We start from the raw sequence: 22,050 nt of genomic DNA on the forward strand, positions 1-22,050 counted from the left end.
CTCCCTGTAAGATGGAGACCTTTCAAAAGTTAGGTATCCTATTGCTGATATCATTCGAAAGCATACAGGAGAAGCGGTCAACCTAAAACAGGCCGATAGTTCAGGATAATGCTCCATAATCAAAAATACTTCCACGACCTCCATATTTCATTCCCAGGGGAAAATATGAAGGAAAACCATGCTCTTCCTGCAGTGGGCATTCTATCTATCGAGAATTTTTTTAAACCACATTTTATCTCGCTGAGTGCATCCACCCCCCCATTCTCTACAACAACCAGAAGGATATTTTGAAATATAAATCAATGAAGACCCTCCAATGGCTTCCCACTGCACAGATTAAAACCCCAAGAAGTTCTTATCGTGACCTGCAAGGTCCTGCATCACATGGTTCTGGTTGATCTCAGACCTTGTCACCTATCCATCTCTCCGTAGTCCAGCCATGCATACCTACACATCAGGCTCCTTCCTATCTCAGTGTCTTCACACCTACCATCTCTCTAGCCTGGACTGTTTGTTCCCCCTATCTCCAAATGACTAGCCTGCTTATTCAGTTCTCAGATCAAATGTTATCTCCTGAAAGAGGCTGTCCCCAACTCCCTTATCTATGTTAGCAGCAATCACACTTTGTCATATTATTGTTTTTTCATAGCACTTAACATGTTTTTTAAAAATTTGTGTTTTATCTTTCTACCTGGAATATATGCTCCATGACCGGAGAGATCCTGAGTATGGTGTTTACCCTATCTCCCCAGCACCTAGAAGAGTGCCTGGCACATATTAAATACCTCAGAAACATTTGCTTAATGAGTTAATTATTTTGGGAATTATAAAGTGGCAAAGAAATGGATTCATAGAACATCAGTAAGTTGAAGGGTAAGAAAGAAGAGGAAAGCCTTGAGCAGGAAGTTATTAAATAGAAAGTAGGTAGAGGTAATAATCTGAACCTGGAAAGATTTTAATTTCTGTTAAACTCAGGGCCTGTCCTTTTCACTCTGCAAATGAACAGATAGCTGAAGATGTCTTTCAGACAGGAGCCGAATGTTTTGCAGGCACAGATAGGGAATCTCCTTTTAGTGTTAAGAGTGCTAGAGAGACAGGATTTAGAGGCCACGAGGTCTCAATGACAGACTACGTTAAAAAAAAAACAAACCAAACCACAGGTTCCCCCAAAGTTATGATCAACTATTCAATTACTGACCTTTTCTTCAGTCAAACCAGTAAGACAGAACAAAAAGGATCAGATCTGAAGGCAGGAACAATAAGGCCTTCAAATCATAAAGTCATATTGGAAAGGATGAAAACTAGAAAAAAGTAGTTAACTTTTTGGAAACACAAATTTTGCCATATGGGTTCCCTGCTGACAAATGAATTGGTATGCTAAGTATCTAGGTTCTCCTGGGATAGATGATCAAATACAAGAAGGACTGGCAGGAGGGGGAGAGCTGAGGGGGTGGCAGCAGGGTGGGGACAGAACTGAGAGACTCTGGAGATGACAAAGGCTAGAGAAAGATTTAACTTTAAATTCAAAGTGAAGGGGGAAAAAAGGCAATTTTTCTTCAGGAAAAAAACCCAAAAACTTAAAGCAAATGAAACCATAGTTTACGATTTAGCTCAAGAGAGACAATATTTTACATAGTCCTGGATTTAACCAAAAGTTGTACTTGTACTCTTTCAGGAGAATGGCAGAGGTATAAAGGCAGCTAAAAGCTTTATCATGGTAAGTTAAGAGATAATAGTAAAATGAATAAATTGTCTTCCATCCATTCTTAGTATTTAAAAACACAGAAAAAGCTATGAGAATTAAAAGTAACTGATACTAGGAAGGGGGACCCACGTGGCAGGGAACTGGCATTTCTGTTATGATTCTGTCCTTTACTCAAATTGAAGATTAACGTCAAACACAGTCAACATTTTAATAAAGGTATCACAAAGAGGAATGTGAACTAACTCCCAGACCTTAGTTATAACTTAAATTTTAACATACAATCCCTAATCAGTGGGTTTTTTTTTTTTTTCATTTTCTGATGAAAGTAAAACTAAACAGATAAAACATCCTAGATTTCAACTAGTAAAGTATCGGTTAATTGAATTTTGTTTTATATTAGAATTCTGGAATAAATGAATTCATTACTAAGCCTACAGTAATGGCAGAGTGATGATCTGGGTTTCGCGTGTTTATGAATACCAATCCTTAGCTTGTACTGAAGAGCAGAAAATATCTATAAACACCAAGGTAAAAATTCTTTCATTAGATGCTCCTATTCCGCATCAACAGGAGGCAGTAAAAAGAACACTTTCTGAGACAACGGAATCCCACAAATCAACAAAAGTCATGTTTTCAAAAAACACTTGGGAACCTAAGAACTAACATCACAAAATGTTACATATTTTTAAAAAGCTTGTTATGAAACAGCATATTATATGACACCCATTTTCTTGACAAGAATCCAAAAAAGTACCAGGAAAATATAAACAGCAGTGGGATAATGGGGGACTTTTCTTTGTTGTGAATTTGCCTACAGTGAATACGTATTACTTTTTGGGATGGGAGACAGGGAAGAAGAATCTTACAGAAATCAAACTGGTCACGTGAAGGACAAATCTGGCAAGTCTCAGAATACAAGGAGTAGCAGAAAGATGAAAACAATGACAGAGAAGATGACATGGAAAGGAGAGAAATGAAATATGAGTAATAAAGAGTTCTCAACAAACCTGGGCCAAATGGATCAGAAATGATAATGAAACACATCATAGAACAAAATATTCTTGAGCTGAAAAAGCCGCCAGGTATAAACTTACAGATAAAACCTAGCTATAATTTGAGGATACTTGAATTTCAAGGAAAAAGAGAAACTCTTACTAGCATTTAGGCAGAGAAAACACATACAAGGGAACAAAATATTGGAATGGCCTCAGACTTCCCTGTAATCCTCAATACTAAGCAAAGGTCAGTGGAACAGTATTTATAACATTGGGAGGAGACCGTTAGTGACCCGAGAAGTCTACATACCTAAGTGTGACAGTACAGAAATGATCAGGTATGCTGGAGCTAAGGTAAAGTAAGTTTTGTGTTAGTCTTCCTGAAAAGACTCCGAGTGAAGCACTCCCACTGTGAGATAAATTTAAATTAAAAACTCACGAATGGGGAAACCGGTGGTATAAAAGGATTATCGACAGTAATTTGACACAGAGAATTACATATGAGTAACTGCAAAATTCATGCCAAATAAAAATTTTATTTGAAAAGACAAATGGCTAAAGGAAAAAAAAAATAACCATGAATGTATAAATTTGATTAAATAAAAAAGTTGACAGGAGAAAGGGGACTAGAGAGAGGGAGAAAGGAGACAAGTGAGGGTATGTTAAACTCGTAAGTTACTACTTTGTTCTGAATTTTGACAACATATTTTAAATATGCATTATGTGTTTTTCAAAAATTGCAAAAGTCGTATGTGCTACTTTACCTGGAAGAAAAAAAAATGACATCCCAACAAAAACCTCATCCACCAAGTATCCCCATTACTGTGATGTGAACATCAGGAACATTCCTTGGCCATAAGCTGTAATAAGCTATTACGAACAACCTATGTACATGGTTATTAAACGGACTCACAGGAAAGACCGCACAATCTTATACTTTATCCCATGAACGTACGTAACATACATACCTGCACACTGGCTGTTACCACTGAAGACCCTGAGGCAGAGGATGGTCTATGTGGAGTAGACGACGGTTTAGTAGCACCCTGTGTTCCACTTCCTGTTCCCCCAGAGAGACTAGTCCTATTCGCTCCGCTTGAGTTTAGGCTGCTACCTCTGCTGGCAGGTACATTCACTGCAATCCCACTCAAGCTATTCTTCCCAACAGTTCCAGCGGATGAGGAATTTGTGAGCTTTGAAGGGGCCTGAAGATTTTTTGTGGGTGGAAGGCCTGAAGTGCGATTAGAGGGCAGCAAATTCAGGGTGGGCGACTGTCTGCTGAGGCTTATTCCACTGGGGTGTTTATGGACTGGGTTGTTACTGCTGGAGTGGCTACTCTGGGCTACTAGTGCATTTGGACTGGAAGCGCTTGGGGGTACAGGAGGCTTGGGAGTGGGGCTGGACTTAGAAATAAGTTTCGTTGATACTGAAGGCTTAGCTGACAGAGAGGGCTTGGGTGAGGCGGAAGGCTTAGGTGAGGGCAAGGGTTTAGGAGATGTGGCAGGTTTTGGAGATGCGGCAAGTTTGGGGGATGCAGCCATTGAGAAGGGAGACTTGAAACCCTGCGTGGACATCTGTGACACCATAGCCTTGGCTAAATAGTTACTGGAGGTAGTGGTGCTGGGTACTGTCCTAGAAACCAGGGGGTGGGACCCTTGAGAACCATTTCCAGGTGAGGGAGTAGATAAGGGAAGGCGGTACATGAGTGGCTTATCCGAAGTCTTAATAAGCGGGGATGAACAGGCAAGTTGGGGATTATTACTCAACTTCACCACTGGGTTGGTCTGTGATTTACTAATGGTTGCTTGTAATGGAGACACATAGTTTTGCTGGACAGCTGAATGCTGGTGCACCTTTGTTACTTGTGTTAACGAAGAAGCATCCTGGGCCTCTGGTGTCCCCAGAGCGTGAGAGGAGGCAGCAACTTGGGCTTGGGAAGAGGACACATGGGTCTGGGAAGAGGAAGAAGCATGAATCTGACTCGACCTCTGTAGTCCTTGCTGAAGCAGCCTGGCTGGCAAAGGTTCCAAGGAAACTTTAGGGTTCTGAATTGAAGAACCAGCAATAAGGCCTGAAGAGATGCCAGTATGAGCTAAATCCTGGGGTTTCTTTGGTACTGGCCCTGTATGACCAGCAATAAGACTTGATGAATGTGCAGTCTGAGGAGAATCTAGTTTTTTAGGAGCAGCCAGCGGCAACTTACTCATGATACTTGCTAATTTTTCTTCTCTCAGTCCTGGACGAGGTTTTGCAGTTGGCATGCTTATCCTTGAGCCAGCTGGAGGGCCTTTGTTCCCATTGTTGATAACAGCTAAAGCTTCAGAAACAAGATCCAGTGCAGGTGGATGGAAAGAAAGGTCTTCATCTAGTGAGTCATCAAGGCAGATCGTCTCCTGGGCTGGTGTGGAGCTAGAGCTGGTGGAGGCCACGGCAGATGTGCTAGAGCTCGTTGAGGGACCACCAACTGAAGCCACCAACGATGCAGTTTTCTGGTCCTTTTTTGGACTACACTCCTAACATAAACAGCATTATATTGGAACAAATTAAATGATTAATAAATAATTACTAAGTATTAGTTTTTTTGATTTTTTTTTAAAGGACTAAGAACATCTCACAATGATTAAAATTCTATTGGAAATCTTTAGACTGAAAAAACCAAAACAGTTCTCAGGATAGAGCTCTTGACTGAACCGTTCAGAAGCCAAAGCATCTGATACAGTGCACACAGCGGCCATACCTTAGTAAGCTCTTCTAAGAGAACTTGACACCAAGCCAAAGGAATATTCGTATACTAGTTGCATTATTGGCGAAACTCTCCCTCACCCCACCCCACCTGCATCAGATCTTCAGATACTATTCCAAATCCATCTGTTCATGGACTATTCTCTTTTTATTCTTCTTGTACCTAGGAGAAATTCTGCCTTTATTCTAAGACTCTGCCCTTCTTCTCTAGGATGCTTTGCTACGATACTGACCCTCACTTTCTGCTCCCTTGTGTTTCTGCCGCTGTATGCCCTGTCCTATAGCCACTCATAGCCAGTACGTAGAGAAGTGGTACATAAACTGGGATTCAATCCAAGCATACTCAAATTAAGTCTTCTATTCATTATGGTCATTTGTAATTTATTCAACATATATTTACTAAATGTTTACTATGAGCAAGGCACTATACACAAGAAAACAAGGTTATGGGAATTAAAATTCTGAATACCTAAGAGAATTTTTTTTTCCCCCAAAAAATTAAGTTTCTTAAAATTCAAGGAAGAGAAAAGAGAATTAGAGCACAATTTAAAATATTCCAAGAGCAAAAGAATTAAAAAGTAACTGTTTCGGAGTGCCTGGGACTAATGTATTAGTTGGTTGGGCTTCCGACTCTTGGTTTCGGCTCAGGTCATGATCTCAGGGTCCTGAGATCAGGCCTGTGTGAGTCTCCGAGGTCAAAGTGGAGCTCTCCCTCCCCCCACCCCCTTGTGCTCTGTCTCTCTCTAATAAAGAAAATCTAAAAAAAAAAAAAAGCTGTTTCCCTTAAAAGGGAAATATAAAGTATTCGACTCATGTCATTTTTAAGATTTTTTTTTTTTAAGATTTTATTTATTTATTTCTGAGAGAGAGAGAGCACAAGTGGGGGGGAGCGGCAGGCAGAGGGAGAGGTGGAAGCAGGTTCCCCACTGAGCAAGGAGCCCGATGCGGGACTCGATCCCAGGACCCTGGAATCATGACCCGAGCCAAAGGCAGATGCCCAACTAACTGAGCCACCCAGGCGTCCCATGTCATTTTTAAGATTAAGAAGAAATAAAACGAGGGCGCCTGGGTGGCTCAGTTGGTTAAGCGACTGCCTTCGGCTCAGGTCATGATCCTGGAGTCCTGGGATCGAGTTCCGCATCGGGCTCCCTGCTCGGCAGGGAGCCTGCTTCTCCCTCTGACCCTCCCCCCTCTCATGTGCTCTCTGTCTCTCTCATTCTCTCTGTCTCAAATAAATAAATAAAATCTTTAAAAAAAAAGAAGAAATAAAACTATTACATAAAAAGCACTTCAAAGTTTCTTTGATTAGTCTCTTAAAAACAAACCCAAATAAACCTAAACCCAAAGTCTTAAATTACACATTAATTTATACAATCACAGCACTTACGTTAACCATAGTGGGGAAAGAATGGAGAGGAAGTGTCTTTACCATCACCTTCTAAGGTATTACAGTAAAGAAGCTGGTAAGAAGGCTGTTAAACTCTAACTTCCTCAGCAATTTTTCTAAGCTGCTAGTCCAAAAGCCCTGATTGAAAACTCCACTGCCTCTCAGAATTCTGTAGTGTAACTGCACTAAGGTCAAAATTATCTGTTAAGGGGCGCCTGGGTGGCTCAGTTGGTTAAGCAACTGCCTTCGGCTCAGGTCATGATCCTGGAGTCCCAGGATCGAGTCCCGCATCGGGCTCCCTGCTCAGCAGGGGGTCTGCTTCTTTCTCTGACCCTCCTCCCTCTCATGCTCTCTCTCAATAAATAAATAAAAATCTTAAAAAAAAAAAAATGTCTGTTAAGATGAATGGGTAATACATATGAGACACGTCTGCTTGACAGGCCATCCATTCAAATATGATTAGTGAAAATACCTTTTTTATTAAAAAAGTATACAAACTGAGGGTGGGGGAATGTATTGGAATCATAATGGTAGCATTACCAATATAAAACTTTTTTAAAGGAACTTTTTATTTTTTTTAAAGAATATACTGGTTTCATTTTTATTTACTATCTATTTATTCTAAGTTCTGGGCCCAATGTGCAGCTTGAACTCACAACCCTGAAATCAAGAATCATATGCTCTTCTGACTGAGCCAGCCAGGTGCCCCTGAATTAATTTTTTCTTCTAGAATAATGTTAAATCCACCCACCAGGGTACTATATAAATTTATACTAGCAGAGATAAATTGTCCAGGGTATATATTTGAGTCTAAAAAGCAGGTTATCCCATTTATAAAATGTTAATTCAATCTGAATAAATGAATAGCTATTTGAATGGATCGAAGGAGGGGTGGCAAGGACAGAGCTCCAGAAGTGTACTAGAAAGGAAGAGCTTTTTTTCCTGGATACTTTTACTTTTCTCCTTCTTACTTTTTTGTATTTGCATTTTCTACTGTACTTGCTTATATTATCTTTATAACTAAAACAGGTATTTGAGGGGTGGTAGGGTAGGAAAAACACAAATCAGCAATATAGTTTTTCCATTTGGGGGAAAGGAAACAGTAATTTAATCACAAAGACAAACAAAATAGGCAATTCCCCTATACCATCCCTGTCATTATTAGAATTCTGATAATCATATGTTTGAATAGATGTATCAAAATTTAACCAACACTTTATGGAAAGCATTAGGAGTTTAAAAATACAGTGTCAAAGCAAAGCATGAACTCAACAGATGTGATGAAATACTGGTTCAATATTATTTGGATTAGAAGACAAATGAGGTAGGTAAGAAAAAGAAGACTATTTACTCTGTATTCAAAGAGCCTCTAATACTAAAAGTTAAGAAGGCCAGAGAGTAACAAATATTGACCTTCTGGCCATAATCTCATAAGCCAAGAAACTCATCTATTCAAAGAGATGAAGGCTATGGGGAAAGTCTAAAACCTAAAGGGTGTGGGCTTTCTTTACAATTTTACTTTCAAATGATTACAATTTTCACTTCTATAGATTATACATGATTCTTTTTCAACTCTGCTTTGTCTATTTTGGTATTTTTTTATCCTTTCTTCTCCTTCTTTACATATTAAACAAGTTAAATTCCTTTATGTTCTAAACCCAATAAATCCATCACTTGCCCTTCTCAGGGATCTAATTCTTGTTGGATGTTTCTGCTGACTCTCACTCATAGTAACTTACTTCCTTATGTATTCTGTGTTTTCACATTTTAAGCTCATGTTTGACACGGTATATATGTGGTAAGCCTTTTGGGGCCTGGGATGAAACTGCATTTTTCCAGAGAGAATTTGATTTGCCATTTGCCTTGGGTTAATAACTAATCTAATATCCCTTTAAGTTATTTTCAAAGCTTGAGGACTTCCCAGGTCTTGTAGGCAGTGTAAATTAAACTCCTAAACCAGGGAAAATTCTCAGGAAGGACTTCCTTCCCCTAATCTAGAACTCAGGCCAAGACACCCAAGTTCCTTAATCTTTCTGCTGGTGAGTGGATTTCTTTTCTAGTCCTTTCTTTTACTAAACATGTTACCCTTTGAAAGTCCCAGGTTTACACAGAGTTTCAGTCTAATTCCTAACCTATATAAGGCAAAGATACCCCTATCTGCTGTGGTCTGAGAAGAAATTTAAAAATAAACCATAAAGTGATGGATGAAAATCAGCAAATGCGCCTAAAGGCAACCAAAGTTTCAATGACAGATTAACACGCTGGCAGCTTCTTCTTTGTTTTGGGACTTAGGGATTTCTATTATCTATTTGCAATCTCAACTATGCTTTTAAAGGATATTTGTTATATTTTATGGAACGCTTCTAACTTTTATTAGGTTAAATCTTACAATTTAATTCTCTGAAATAAAAGCGTTCTAGGATTTTTACAAAATTTAAAAATACCCTTCTTAAAAATACAGTACCTATCCACCTATGCCAAATACATATATCCTTTGCATCTTAAGAATGTATTTCAACATTCCCCAATTATGACTAATTAAAGATTTGGTTCAATACTTACCTTCACTTTGGGTTTAGGTGCAGGAATCACCTTTTTCTTTGCCCTAAGACAAAAGATAAAAAAGGAGGCCATTTCAGTAGCATTTAGGTCACCATTAGGAAATTAAAATATTGTCATTACATGGGTAAGTAACTTCTTATGCTATTTGGAAAACTCTATGAAGGAAGGAACTATATATAAGTGCTCAGTTTATATGTGAATATACAGTAACATTTCCTCCAATTTCAATCAACTGGAAAAAAGGCCAAACCATTAGCAAAATATCAATGATAGATAAAGGTTTTTTAAAAATTAAATGTAAATACTCAAAATTAAAAAAAAAACAAAACCTCAAGATAGGGTAACAAAGCTGCCTAAGGAGACTCACTTCAAAGAACTGGTAAGAATTTATAATTATTTATAGGAAAACAGAGCTTCAAGAAACTTTCAGCTCAAATTAAACCACAATTTGAGGAGAACCATTGTCAAGATATTGTAAATGAGAGATCATTTTAAAAACAAAACAAATCTTTGTTTTTAGAGAAAATTATTTTAATACAAAAATTCAAATAAAAAATGTCAAAATGACGGGGGGAAAAAAGGCAAGAAAAATACTATGTAACCTGAAACCTGTGGGAACCAGTATGAAAAAGTTTGAAGAAAATCTTATGGGTTCCATAATAAGAGAAAGTACTCCATGTCTGTTGAATAATTAAAGGATTAACAAGCTAAAATACCTCACACTGAGTATTTCTACTTCACTAAGTTGATATGTCATCCATTAAATTAACAAATATCTTGATTAAAATTGTCAGTCTACGACTTCATTAAGGCAACAGTAATTTTCAAAGTTTTCTTGATAAAGACCATTGGGGCAAAAGATGTCCAGGCCCACGTATCCCATAGATTTCCACTTTCTGATACAAAACACAAGTTAGTCATAGTGATAAAGCTACTAAAAAAAAAAAAAAACTGGGGAAAAGGATCTCTGTAAACATCTGCTTTAGGTTTAAAGGAATTACTCATACCTGAATTGTAACACATATGTGATTTTATAACTATGGGGAAATTAAAGGCCAGAAATATTATTGATACCAGTACCTATGTATCCCCTGCCCCAGGGTAACTAAACCACCAGCAATAAACAAGAATAGCAAAAACTGACAACCACAACCAACTCAATACAAATCTAACAGTATGCTAACAAAGTGTCCTTCCTAACAGTTGTAAAAATTTCCATTATAATTGTATAAAGAGACAGAATTTTGTAAGGTTACCCAGTTGTTAACCAGACCTCTTAGAATATTGAATTATAGTGACCCATAAATTCTCAGTAACTTGCTAATTTAATATTTTATTAACTATTACTACACGTCTAAGCTACAGAGCAATAGCCCTAAGTTGTAGGTAAAAATAAAATTCTTGAAGTCAACCAGTATTCACCCAAAAATATAACCACAAAACCCCCAGCTTTTTACTACTTCCTATCAGGTTAAAAGACCTTTCTTTAGTAATCACACCACTAAGGAAATACCTAGTTTTAAAAAGAAGGGAAAGAAATGAAGAATAAGTTAATTTTGTGGAATAAACTTTCATACTTTGACACTTTGCAAGGCAAGGCAGGGTAGGTATATATACGAAACCATCTTGGAATGCACAAGGCTGTAAGTTAGCTACATTAATGGTCATTAAGAGGGAAAGAAAAAGGACACCAAAGAACTGGAGGGAAGAAGGCCCAGGAACAAAGGAAACAATCAGAGCTTTCCTGTTTACATGGCTCCTAACTACCAAATCTCAGGCCAGCACACATTCAGGTTTTTGGAGACTAGCCTGAGAACTGTTTAATAGATAAATGTGTTCTTAGGTCTATAGAAACAGTGAAAATGATTTTTTTAAAAGATTTTATTTATTTGAGAGAGAGAGAGAAAGAGAGGGAGCACAGGCTGGGGGAGAGGCAGAGGCAGAGAGAGAAGCAGGTTGCCCACTGAGCAGGGAGCCCGACTCGGAGCTCGATCCCAGGACCCCGAGATCATGACCTGAGCTGAAGGTAGATGCTTATGACTGAGCCACCCAGGCGCCCCTAAAAATGATTTTTTTTTAAAAAAGCAGGAACAAAATGGGAGATTGTTTAAATGCATGTTTAAGGGGTGCCTGGGTGGCTCAGTCGTTAAGCGTCTGCCTTCGGCTCAGGTCATGATTCCAGGTCCTGGGATCAAGCCCCGCATCGGGCTCCCTGTTTGGCGGGAAGGCTGCTTCTCCCTCTCCCACTCCCCCTGCTGTATTCCCTCTCTCGCTGCGTCTCTCTCTGTCAAATAAATAAATAAAATCTTTAAAAATAAATAAATAAATAAATAAATAAATAAATAAATAAATAAATAAATGTCTGTTTAAGTACTACTTCAACTAGCATTTAAGAAATAGCACTTGTTTACTAAAGCATGTAAGGTGAGCAAAAATAAATGAAGAAATCTGGAGTCTGTTTTACTCACGGAGCAGAAGTAAGATGATTATGTACACTCCGGCTTTCCTTAAAAAGCATTCTGCAAAAGTTAAAAAGACATGATCATTTTTGTGTAACAGATAATGATAGCCACTTTCTCGTTTTAGTTACATAGTTTTCAACAGTCTATTACTTGTTCATTTATCAAATGAAAGTTATAATGGCACAGAGTAAATTCAATAATCTATTTTATGGGGAGTTTTATAGCACATTTATTTAAATCTTTTAACAGATCAACAGATTTTTTTTTATTTAAGACAGAACGCTTTAAGATGACAGAGATAGCCAAGTCTATTAATTTTAACATTCTTAACTCTTTAAACTTTAAATTGGGCTACTCTTAATTTTTGAGATACCACTCTACATTGACTATTTTCAACAGAACCTAAGGTTGGGATCATTTTTTCTACACTCTCCATTTTGTATTCAGTTCCTTATCTTCACGATACCCATGTGAAGTTCCCCCCCGCAAAGTTCATAACCATCTTCTCCTCCTCCCATTTCTCTATTAGCAAATTCAGGTGCAAAAAAGAAAAAGTGGTTGGCAAAAAAAAAAAAAAAAAAAAATTACCCTTTATGTGTATCTCTGTATCTCCATGTCCATGTGACTAATTGTTTTGTCTTTTAAGTGCTTGAAGTTTTCAAGGCAAAGATCATCTGAGATGACTAGGTATTACCAAAATGAATGTCATATGTGTGTATGTGTATATAAATACATGTATCTTTAATAATAGCAATAATAAGAAAGTAAAGTAAAATCTAGGATGTCATATTTCTTACCTTGCCTGCATCCAGCCCTTAGGCCACAATGGTTTCACCTCTGTCTCCATAAAGGATTTAAGATAATCCTCAGCGGACTGGCTTTTATTTGGCTCTAACTCATAGCATCCCAATTTGATCTCAACAAGGTTACATAACAAAGTTCTAAACAGATTAAAAATATATATTTATATATAAATCTGACTGCAAATTGTGGAAAATTAAGCTTGAAACAGATTTTTTTAAAAGCACATAAATCTGACAGCAATAATAAAGAATATTATCTCAAGAATTCAGAAGATGACACGAAGATAAACTTTCCAACATACATCACTCATTGCACTACAGCCAAATCCCCAATATGAAACAATTTCCTTTGATACCTTTCATCTAGGCACCAAGGATTGAAAGGGATAGTCCTGCAGCCAAACCCTCTACTTGGGGTACAGAAATACTGGTAAAAAAGATGACTGATTACACAAGTATATGGAGTACTTCACCTTCTGAAACCAGTATGACTTACTTATTAGAAGATTAGCTTATAAAAAGTAGGATATGAAAATAAAAGTGAGAGCACTCTAAGAATATCAGGATGAAGTCAATCTTCCTTTGAATTTTTCCTACACACTAATCTTTGGTTGCTTCCAATCTACTCTTCCATTTACTATATATTCTTTTTATTAGAAACCTTAGTTCTCCATTATCTATTTGGTTAAAAGTGAAGGCTTCGGTTCAATTTTACCTGATGGTGTCATTCCAGTGGAATTTCTTTCTTGGTCCTATGACACGTTTCCCTGGTTTTTCATCATCATCTTCCTCGGACCCATTTTTTTCTCGTTCTTCATCTGTTTGTAACCTAAAAATGAAAAAGATTTTATGAAGCAGTTTTATTTTTTTTATTTTTTAAAGGTTTCATTTACTTATTTGTCAGAGAGCGAGATAGAGAGCACAAGCAGGGGAGAGGCAGGAGAGGGAGAAGCAGGCTTCCCGCCGAGCAAAGAGCCTGATGCGGGACTCGATCCCAGGACCCTGGGATCATGACCCGAGCCGAAGGCAGACACTCAACCGATTGAGCCACCCAGGCGTCCCATGAAGCAGAGTTTTAACCCAGCAGTGCCTATGATATGCTCCAGAGACACCTGTTAAAATGCTTAACTGAATGTTAACTCAAAAGGGAAAGTAAATGGGGAATCTATCTTTATACATAATACTTTGAAATGCATTATAAAGTGGTTTGGTAAACAAGGTCTTCAAACTGTAACATAAGGCCATGAATACTTACCTTTCGGTTCAGAAAATATTTGTGTCCAACTTCAGCCAGTCAAATTGGCTGACATGTGAAATGTCTGACCAGTACCACAGCTCTTGCTAGGATCACACCCACACACTGAATCAAGAGACCTTTTGCTTCTGACACCAAAGCAACTGAATAGGGAGTATTGTGTCATTTAGAAAATACTCAATTATACCATTTCAGTGGTATATGTGGATTTCTACTTGGTGAGAACGTCTACACAAGACCAATCCTTAAGAGCTAAAAATACTTCTCAAATGCAAAAGCCGGTCCAAAGAGAAGAGGTACATACTTGGCACACTTAGCTTGACTACGAGCTTGGCAGTCCTCCTGGTATTTAAATAGCTGTTCAGGCATCACGTTGCTAACAGCCAGTTTCAGTTTTTGCAGAGGTTCTCTTAAACGATCATCCTGAGGAAAAAATATACTACAAGTTTTTTAAAACACATTTACAAAAATTAAAGCAGATCCACAAAAGACACTGATTATGGATTTGAAATGTAAACATATTTTTTTAATGTAAACATATTTAAATGCAGACACTTCTTCTACCACACTGACTTTTCATAATGCATACTGGATATAAAATTAGGATGACCATACTTCACAGGCAATCAATGAGAATTCCAGTTTTTGCTTGTTACCCCAGCATAATTAATAGTGTTCCTTACACTTTTTTCTTAAAAATTTTTTGAGTTTAGTTGACACACAATGTATTCCTTTACATTCTTAAAAATGTCCCAGCCAATAAATTATATGGACACTTTAAGATTAAATAAAACAAAATCTACATTGTGCAGACTACTGCTGGTTGATACCCATTATGGTGGGGAACCAGTACCATAAGAGGAGATACTGCTTTGCAACACTGGAACATAGGATTTGGTCTGGGTGACTACCAACAGGATGTTGACATCCTGTTCTGTCATTTATTGTTCCTAATTGTGACTTATGCTGCAAGCAAAAATGCAAGGTCAAGGCCAAAGAGAAAGAGGAAACTGGAAGACTCTTGCTATTTTCATACATACCAATTAATAAATATTATTGCACATATGACAGTGTCTGCTATAAAAACTCCATTAAAAGAAATGTGAACATCCAGTATCATGGTTCCTAGGTGATCACTTCGTAATTACGTAGCTGAGACTATCTGTCTGGGAACAACCCAAATATCCATCAACAGTAAAATGAATGAATTGGGATATATTTATAGCATGGAACACCATACACACTGTACGGCAAATGTACTCCAAAAATGGAGTTCACCACATGTAAAGACATAGATAAATCTGAGGTGCATAATGTTCAGTGTAAAAAAGCAAGCTGCAGAAGAAAAGTATGGAGACAGTATGACTCCATTTATATGAAGCTCAAAAATATGCAAAATCAAACAGTATAATATTTAGGGATTACAAGTACACATGATAAAACCAGATAAAGAAAAGCAAGGGCTAAGACAGATGTCTTCCTCTATAGCCAAAAGGGATATTAAATAACTCCAAACATCAAATATGAAATGTTCCTTAGAAAATATCTTATAATGTATAAAAAGTCGTTCTCCTGCCTCTATATCCTTTTTTACTGGTACCCATTTCTGTCATGTGATGGTACGGCAGTAAGCTCCAACTGTCAATGTCTGAAGGGGCCAGGCACAGACACAAAATCTGTGACCTCAAGTAATTTCATTTATTTCTCTGCTTTAAACTGACAAAGAATTCTCAATTCAAAAGAATTTTTTTTTTTTTTAAAGAGAGAGAGAGTGGGTGCATCCAAGCATGCAGTGAGTTGGGGAGGGGCAGAAGGAAAGGGAGAGAGAGAATCTTGAGCAGATAGATTCCATGCCCAGCACAGAGCCTGACAAAGGGCTCAGTCTCACAACACTGAGATCATGAAATGAGCCAAGACCAAGAGTCAGAACTATTTTATTAACAGTTGTGTAACACTTACAATAAATAATTCTATGTCTCTCAGATCACATCACTAGTGGTCCAGGGCACCACATTCATTCCCCCATTAGAGCCATGGGGGGCCTTGGACAGCCATGTTGTGCTATGTGACTCCCAACCTCTGGCCAGAAAAATTTTGGTTGACTCAAGATAGTATAATCAGATTTTCTGACCCAAGAACTTGGATTGGGATGAGAGGACTGAGTCAGTCTGTGTGTGTGGCTTTTCCGTGATATAAAACCTTGAGAATACAGCAATCGTATTTTCAGATGCACATAAAAGGATAAAAATGAGACACGGGGATATGGGTAGAGAGAAACAAGAGTTAATCCAAATTATCAGTTCCCTTAATTCCATAAAATACCTTTATTGATAGAAAAAAATGTTCTTTTTTGTCTTAAACTATTTAAGTTCTTTTCCATTACTTGCAAGTTATAAATATTTTAAAAATATATAATCAAATAAATCATAAAGGGAAGAGTAATCAGGACAGTGAAGGTACTAAAAACCATTTTACATGAAGTGAAGAAGGGGACATAATACAAGCTTTCAAAAACATGAAAGCTGTGAAGGTGACAAATGATTAGATTTATGAATGGACTCAAAGGCAGAATTAGGACCAATGGGGTGGAAAGCACCTGAATTTGTCCCAGTGCATGGAAGAATTTTCTGATATTACAATGAAATATGTTTCTGACCACAAGAAGCATTCAAACTTGGACAATTACTTATGGGATGGTAGGGGAGGAGAATCTAGCAAAACATGGATGATTACACCAAAAAATCTCTAAGTTTACATGTAACCCTGTGATTCTTTCCACTGGTTTGTATAATGTGGGTGTGAACATATCTGCATAGATCCATTTCAGTAATAAAAAAACTGAGCTATAAATCTGTCAGATATTTGTTGAGGGCAAAGTTGTGTCAGCTGTGGAACTGAAGTTAATTTACCAGTCCAAGAATCTATGCCTTAGAAAACATTCTCATCTAGATTTATTAATTGTTGAAAAGTTTTTTTCAAGAGATCCAATGTGCCTTTGGTAACTCCTACAGTTATTCAATACATACAATAAGACTATAAAGCAACTAATATGCCAAAGCCCCAAACAGAAACCAGTTTCTTTAAAGGCCATAAAACCTCAGATACGGATAGGATTTTCCTTGTCTCACCTGGACGTTGAGATGTAACTTCTTTAGACGTTTTACCAGTGTTTCTTTATTACATGGCACAAAAGCTTCAAGATGGGAGTAGACACCACTACGAATGCCAGGGCCTAGTTCCTGTAGCTGTAACTCAATGCTGAACAAAAACAACAAATAAATAGTACAGAATTTCTTTCAGGTACCGATACAAGCAAGGAGGCAAAGGCAGTGCAGTGACTCTTCTTTCGTTTTATCTTTGCATGATTTCCTAGACAGTATTTTTCAAGGAGAAAATAGAGAATTTATATAACCATAAATAAACTGGTGAATAATTTTTTGAAGAACAGGGGCAAAGTCTACATTTTTGGATAAAACACAGGAACTCTACTAAAAGCTCATTTCCTCAAAGAGATATTCATATCCTCTCTCCCCTATTGCAACTGCTAAGCTAGAGAGTTACACAGTTTCGATGAATTTAGAATATTTTTTCCTTACAGGTGTTTGAAAAAATTGCAGATTTGGAAGAGGTGAAGCCCTTCTGGCTACAGATACAGACTGTTTTTCATCCATCCTTGTCTCCATATTGTGCCTGCACTGCACAAACTAGATATTTAATAGTCTGTTCAATTTATTCCAATTCTTCAGTTCCTGTTTCCGTTTGTAAATTAGTTTTTTTAGACCAAAAATAAGTTGTTAAATGGGTATTTAACTTAATAGTTATTTAAAAAAAAAAAGGAAAAGAGTTTTAACAGCCGCCATATTCTCAGCCAGACAAGTCTACTAATAAATAATTGAGGTTTCTTCCAAGATGGAAGACACTGTATCTGGCAAGTGCTATTGTAGAAAGATAGGAACAGATGTTAATTTGAAGGCCAAGACCAAACTGGGGCTCTTGGCAACAAACTACGTCCAAATCACCACATTCTCTTACAAAAGAAGGGGCAGATAGATTTAATAAATAATTTTCACAAATAGAAGATGAATCCAAAGATTCAATTAACAGCTTTTGGGGAAGAAAAGAAGCCCTCCCATATCAAATATGTCCCTCACCTACAAGATACACTGTAATTTCAGAAAGAACGAAATGTGGAAAACTATGCTCTTAGCACTGGCAATAAAAATTCTTGGTATTAGAGAAGTCAAACACATATACAAATGGAAAAATGCTTAGAATCCATAAGAACCAGAAGGTCAAATGCAGAGGATCATAAGGGAAACAATCACTACTGTCATGAGTTCTGTGTATAAACATTTGGTTAAGTAACATTATGTGTGGATCTTAATTAAAAGTCTAGACTCTGGGTAGGGGGCTTTCTAGGCTTACCCCGTTATTAAAGATTAGTTGCAGCTGAAAATAAAACAGAAACTCCAAGTAGTAAGAGAAGTAAGAACAGAGTGACTCAGTGACATACTTATAAAAATCAGTGGTTTCCAAAGAGGCGGGGAAACTCAAAAGCACAAAGAGCTGACTCCCTGCTCCTAAGCCAATCAGAGAAACGTTTTAACCCTAAAGGTTACGGATTGTATCAGTCTATCACAAACATAAACAAATTCCTACCTGAGAACAGTATAATTTAAGCACCCATCCCTCACACATTTAATTTTTTTTTTCCCCTAAGAATTCCAATCTTCTAAGGTCTAAGAAGTACCTAAAACACACGGTAATGAAAAGTTTGAATTTCAGTTATTTTCACATTTCAGGGAAATAAAGTTTCCCCTAAAGCAACAAACTTTCCCTGAGCCTGCCTCCTTATACCCACCAGGTTCTTTTGCTTCTTTAAGTGAAGTCTATCTGCAAAGCAGATATCCATGCATGAAAGTTATGATGGATGGGTCTCAAACCTCTCATAATAAATTATGAACATGCGATCACTACAGGCTCTAAATGGATAAAAATATACTGGGACCATCTGCTGATAATGCATTAGAGGACAAACACTGGACTTTGTGAATAAATAAGCTTGAAACCCACTATATTTATTTATTTATTTATTTAATATATTTATTTATTTATTTGACAGAGAGATAGTGAGAGCAGGAACACAAGCAGGGGGAGGGGAGAGGGAGAAGCAGGCTTCCCACCAAGCAGGGAGCCCGATGCGGGATCACGACCTGAGCCGAAGGCAGACTGCCCAACAACTAAGCCACCCAGCTGCCCCTATATCCCTATCTTTACAAGGGCTCTCATTTGCCTCTGAGGAAGCCTCCAAGAAACGCAACATAGGAATCCCTAGCTGAAGCAATGGTCAACTTTATAAACAGGATTCTTCTGGCTCAGGAATACTTAGTCTTACCTGCATTTTCACACAGAATTTTAGAAACAGTCATTTCCCCATAGTTGATATAGGACTTATTTTCCTATCCCATCAACTCCCTCTTTTTATATTTATTTTTTTAAAGTTAAGCTCTACACCCAATGTGGGGCTTGAACTCATGACCCCGAGATCAAGAGTCACATGCTCTACCAACTGAGCTACCCAGGCACCCTTCTCCCTCTTTTTAAAAAACAGAATATTGGCGGGGGGGGGGGGGGGGGCCTGGGTGGCTCAGTCGTTAAGCGTCTGCCTTCAGCCCAGGGATCAAGCCCCGCATCGGGCTCGCCGCTCCGTGGGAAGCCTGCTTTTCCCTCTCCCATTCACCCTGCTTGTGTTCCCTCTCTTGCTGTCTCTCTCTCTGTTAAATAAATAAAATCTTTTTTTTTTTTAAAGATTTTATTTATTTATTTGAGAGAGAGAATGAGAAGGAGGAGGGTCAGAGGGAGAAGCAGACTCCCCGCTGAGCAGGGAGCCCGATGCGAGACTCGATCCCGGGACTCCAGGATCATGACCTGAGCCGAAGGCAGTCGCTTAACCAACTGAGCCACCCAGGCGCCCTAAATAAATAAAATCTTAAAAAAAAAAAAAAACAATATAGGGGCATCTGGGTGGCTCAGTTGATTGTCTGCCTTCAGCACAGGTCATGATCCCGGGATCCTGGGCTAGAGCCCCAAGTCAGGCTCCCTGCTCAGTGGGGAGTCTGCTTCTCCCTCTCCCTTTGCCCCTCCCCCCACTCATGCCCTGTCTCTCAAATAAATATATAAAATCTTAATAAAAACCCAGAATATATATCTCATTCAATCAGTTTGAAAACACTAGTAAAAGAAAAGCTGGGGCGCCTGGGTGGCTCAGTTGGTTAAGTGACTGCCTTTGGCTCAGGTCATGATCCTGGAGTCCCGGGATCGAGTCCCGCATCGGGCTCCCTGCTCGGCAGGGAGTCTGCTTCTCCCTCTGATCCTCCTCCCTCTCATGCTCTCTGTCTCTCATTCTCCCTCTCAAAAGAAAAAAAAGAAAAAAGAAAAGCTGACTAACTCCAAGTGAATTCTGGAATCTACTTAATTTCCTGAATTCTTCCTCAAGTATTCCAAATATCTTACCAATACTGTCCACATAACAGAACCACTAAAAGCTAGAAATTGAAGAAAGACTTAGGGAGCAGTAACCCAAACACAAAATCCAATATAGTTCTTACTTTACAGCAATAATTCAAAAGCCTGTTGATGTGTCGATTGGTAACACACGAGAGGGATGTAAATCCCTCCTGCCCCTGAACAACTTTAGAGCAACTGCTGAACACAACTCAGGCTGGACTGGGATCACAGGCAAAGAGTATCAAGATTTTGTTAGCAATGTATGCTTGAGGTAAAGGGGCAAATAGGTGAAGAGATCAAGCTGTCAAGCTGTGTATCTGCTGATCCAAGTCAAATTCAATTAAGCAAAAAGAGAAAGGTTTCCTATTCCAACAAACTCACCCCTCTTTCTGCCCAGAGTAAGGAAGCAGTGGTGAAGCAGAGCCAATACACCTGGACAATTTCATAGGAATTTACTACCCAAAATAATTACGTACCATGTGCCCTTAGAAGATCGATTCAGTCCAGAGAACCAAGGGATGTTTGTTTAGGGAAGTAGAAACAGACGCCAGGGGCATAAATAAGTGATTAAAATGGAGAACATTAAACTCTGAATACTACGGTTTTATAGAACTGGAAGCACACTGTGCGAAATAAAAAAAAAAAAAAAAACAGGCTCCAACTAGAGGATTTAAGATAGACACAGGGAGGCTTAAGGGAAGTCTGGTGGGGGGTGGGGGATACCTAGCTGGCTCAGTTGGAGAAGCATGCAACTCATATCTCAGGGCCATGAGTCCAAGCCTCACATTGGACATGGAGCCTACTTTTAAATAAATAAATAAATAAAATTTAAAATTAAAAACATTTTTTAAAGGCGGGGAGGGGCAACTGGCCAGCTCAGTCAGTAGAGCACGTGACTCTTGATTTCAGGGTCATGAGTTCGACCCCCATGCTGGGTGTAGAGATTACTAAAAAAAAAAAAAAAAAGAAGAAGAAGAAGAAGAAAGAGAGAAGCCTGTTAATGGAATGCTGATATTCTGCTTATCTGAGATGTTATGTCCCAAGGAAGGTCCTTTCTTTCTCTCAGGGGAGAAAAAGTCCGTCCGTCTTACAGAAGAGTAAAATAAAAAAGCACTCTGTCAGTCATAGGAAAAGGACCTGATCCAGTAAACTTGGGGCTCTCTAGTAGAAAGAAAAAGCAGCCAGTCAGATTCCTGATTAGGGAATCTGGGACAGCTCCGATGAGTAATGGTTACACTGTTTATTGAATCTGGGGTGTAAAAGGAGCTGGTGCAGGCAGGAAGCATTCGCCTCGCTTCCAGGCAGACAGAATCAATCTGAAAATCCCTGGCTAAAATAAAGAACAGGAACAAGAAATTCGTCTGTCACCATACCAGTAGCACACCAGGTTATGTGTTTCATGGGTCCATGGGGGACAAAAAAGATTTTTTAAGTACTCCGGAGAAAGAGAGATTGCACTTAATTAAAATAGTTATCAAGGGGGAGGGGAAAAACAAAAAAAGAAAATAGTTATCAAAGCAAACCAGTCCATCATCCTTTGTATCTTATGAGAAACTACCTCCAATATATATTTAAAAGACAGGACTCACAAACAGTATTGGAAACACTGCTTGTGGATGTGAGGGTGATCTG

At 38.3% G+C, this 22,050-nt stretch overlaps 1 protein-coding gene across 1 annotated transcript in view; it reads right to left on the bottom strand.

The window, feature by feature from the left end:
* UBN2 (ubinuclein 2) overlaps positions 1 to 22,050 on the bottom strand; it is a 75,287-nt gene that overhangs the window by 15,991 nt on the left and 37,246 nt on the right. The window contains exons 8-14 of the mRNA XM_045864202.3: positions 17,040 to 17,169; positions 14,216 to 14,334; positions 13,372 to 13,485; positions 12,651 to 12,794; positions 11,860 to 11,910; positions 9,392 to 9,434; positions 3,669 to 5,213 (exon numbers count right to left, since the gene is read on the bottom strand). Of these exons, the coding sequence (XP_045720158.1) occupies positions 3,669 to 5,213; positions 9,392 to 9,434; positions 11,860 to 11,910; positions 12,651 to 12,794; positions 13,372 to 13,485; positions 14,216 to 14,334; positions 17,040 to 17,169 (2,146 nt within the window). The remainder of the gene's footprint in view (positions 1 to 3,668; positions 5,214 to 9,391; positions 9,435 to 11,859; positions 11,911 to 12,650; positions 12,795 to 13,371; positions 13,486 to 14,215; positions 14,335 to 17,039; positions 17,170 to 22,050) is intronic.

This window comes from Mirounga angustirostris, unplaced genomic scaffold, assembly GCF_029215605.1.
Source record: "Mirounga angustirostris isolate CCGP_5_RB_7025 unplaced genomic scaffold, mMirAng1.0.hap1 SCAF_12, whole genome shotgun sequence".
Classification (NCBI taxonomy): Eukaryota; Metazoa; Chordata; class Mammalia; order Carnivora; family Phocidae; genus Mirounga; species Mirounga angustirostris.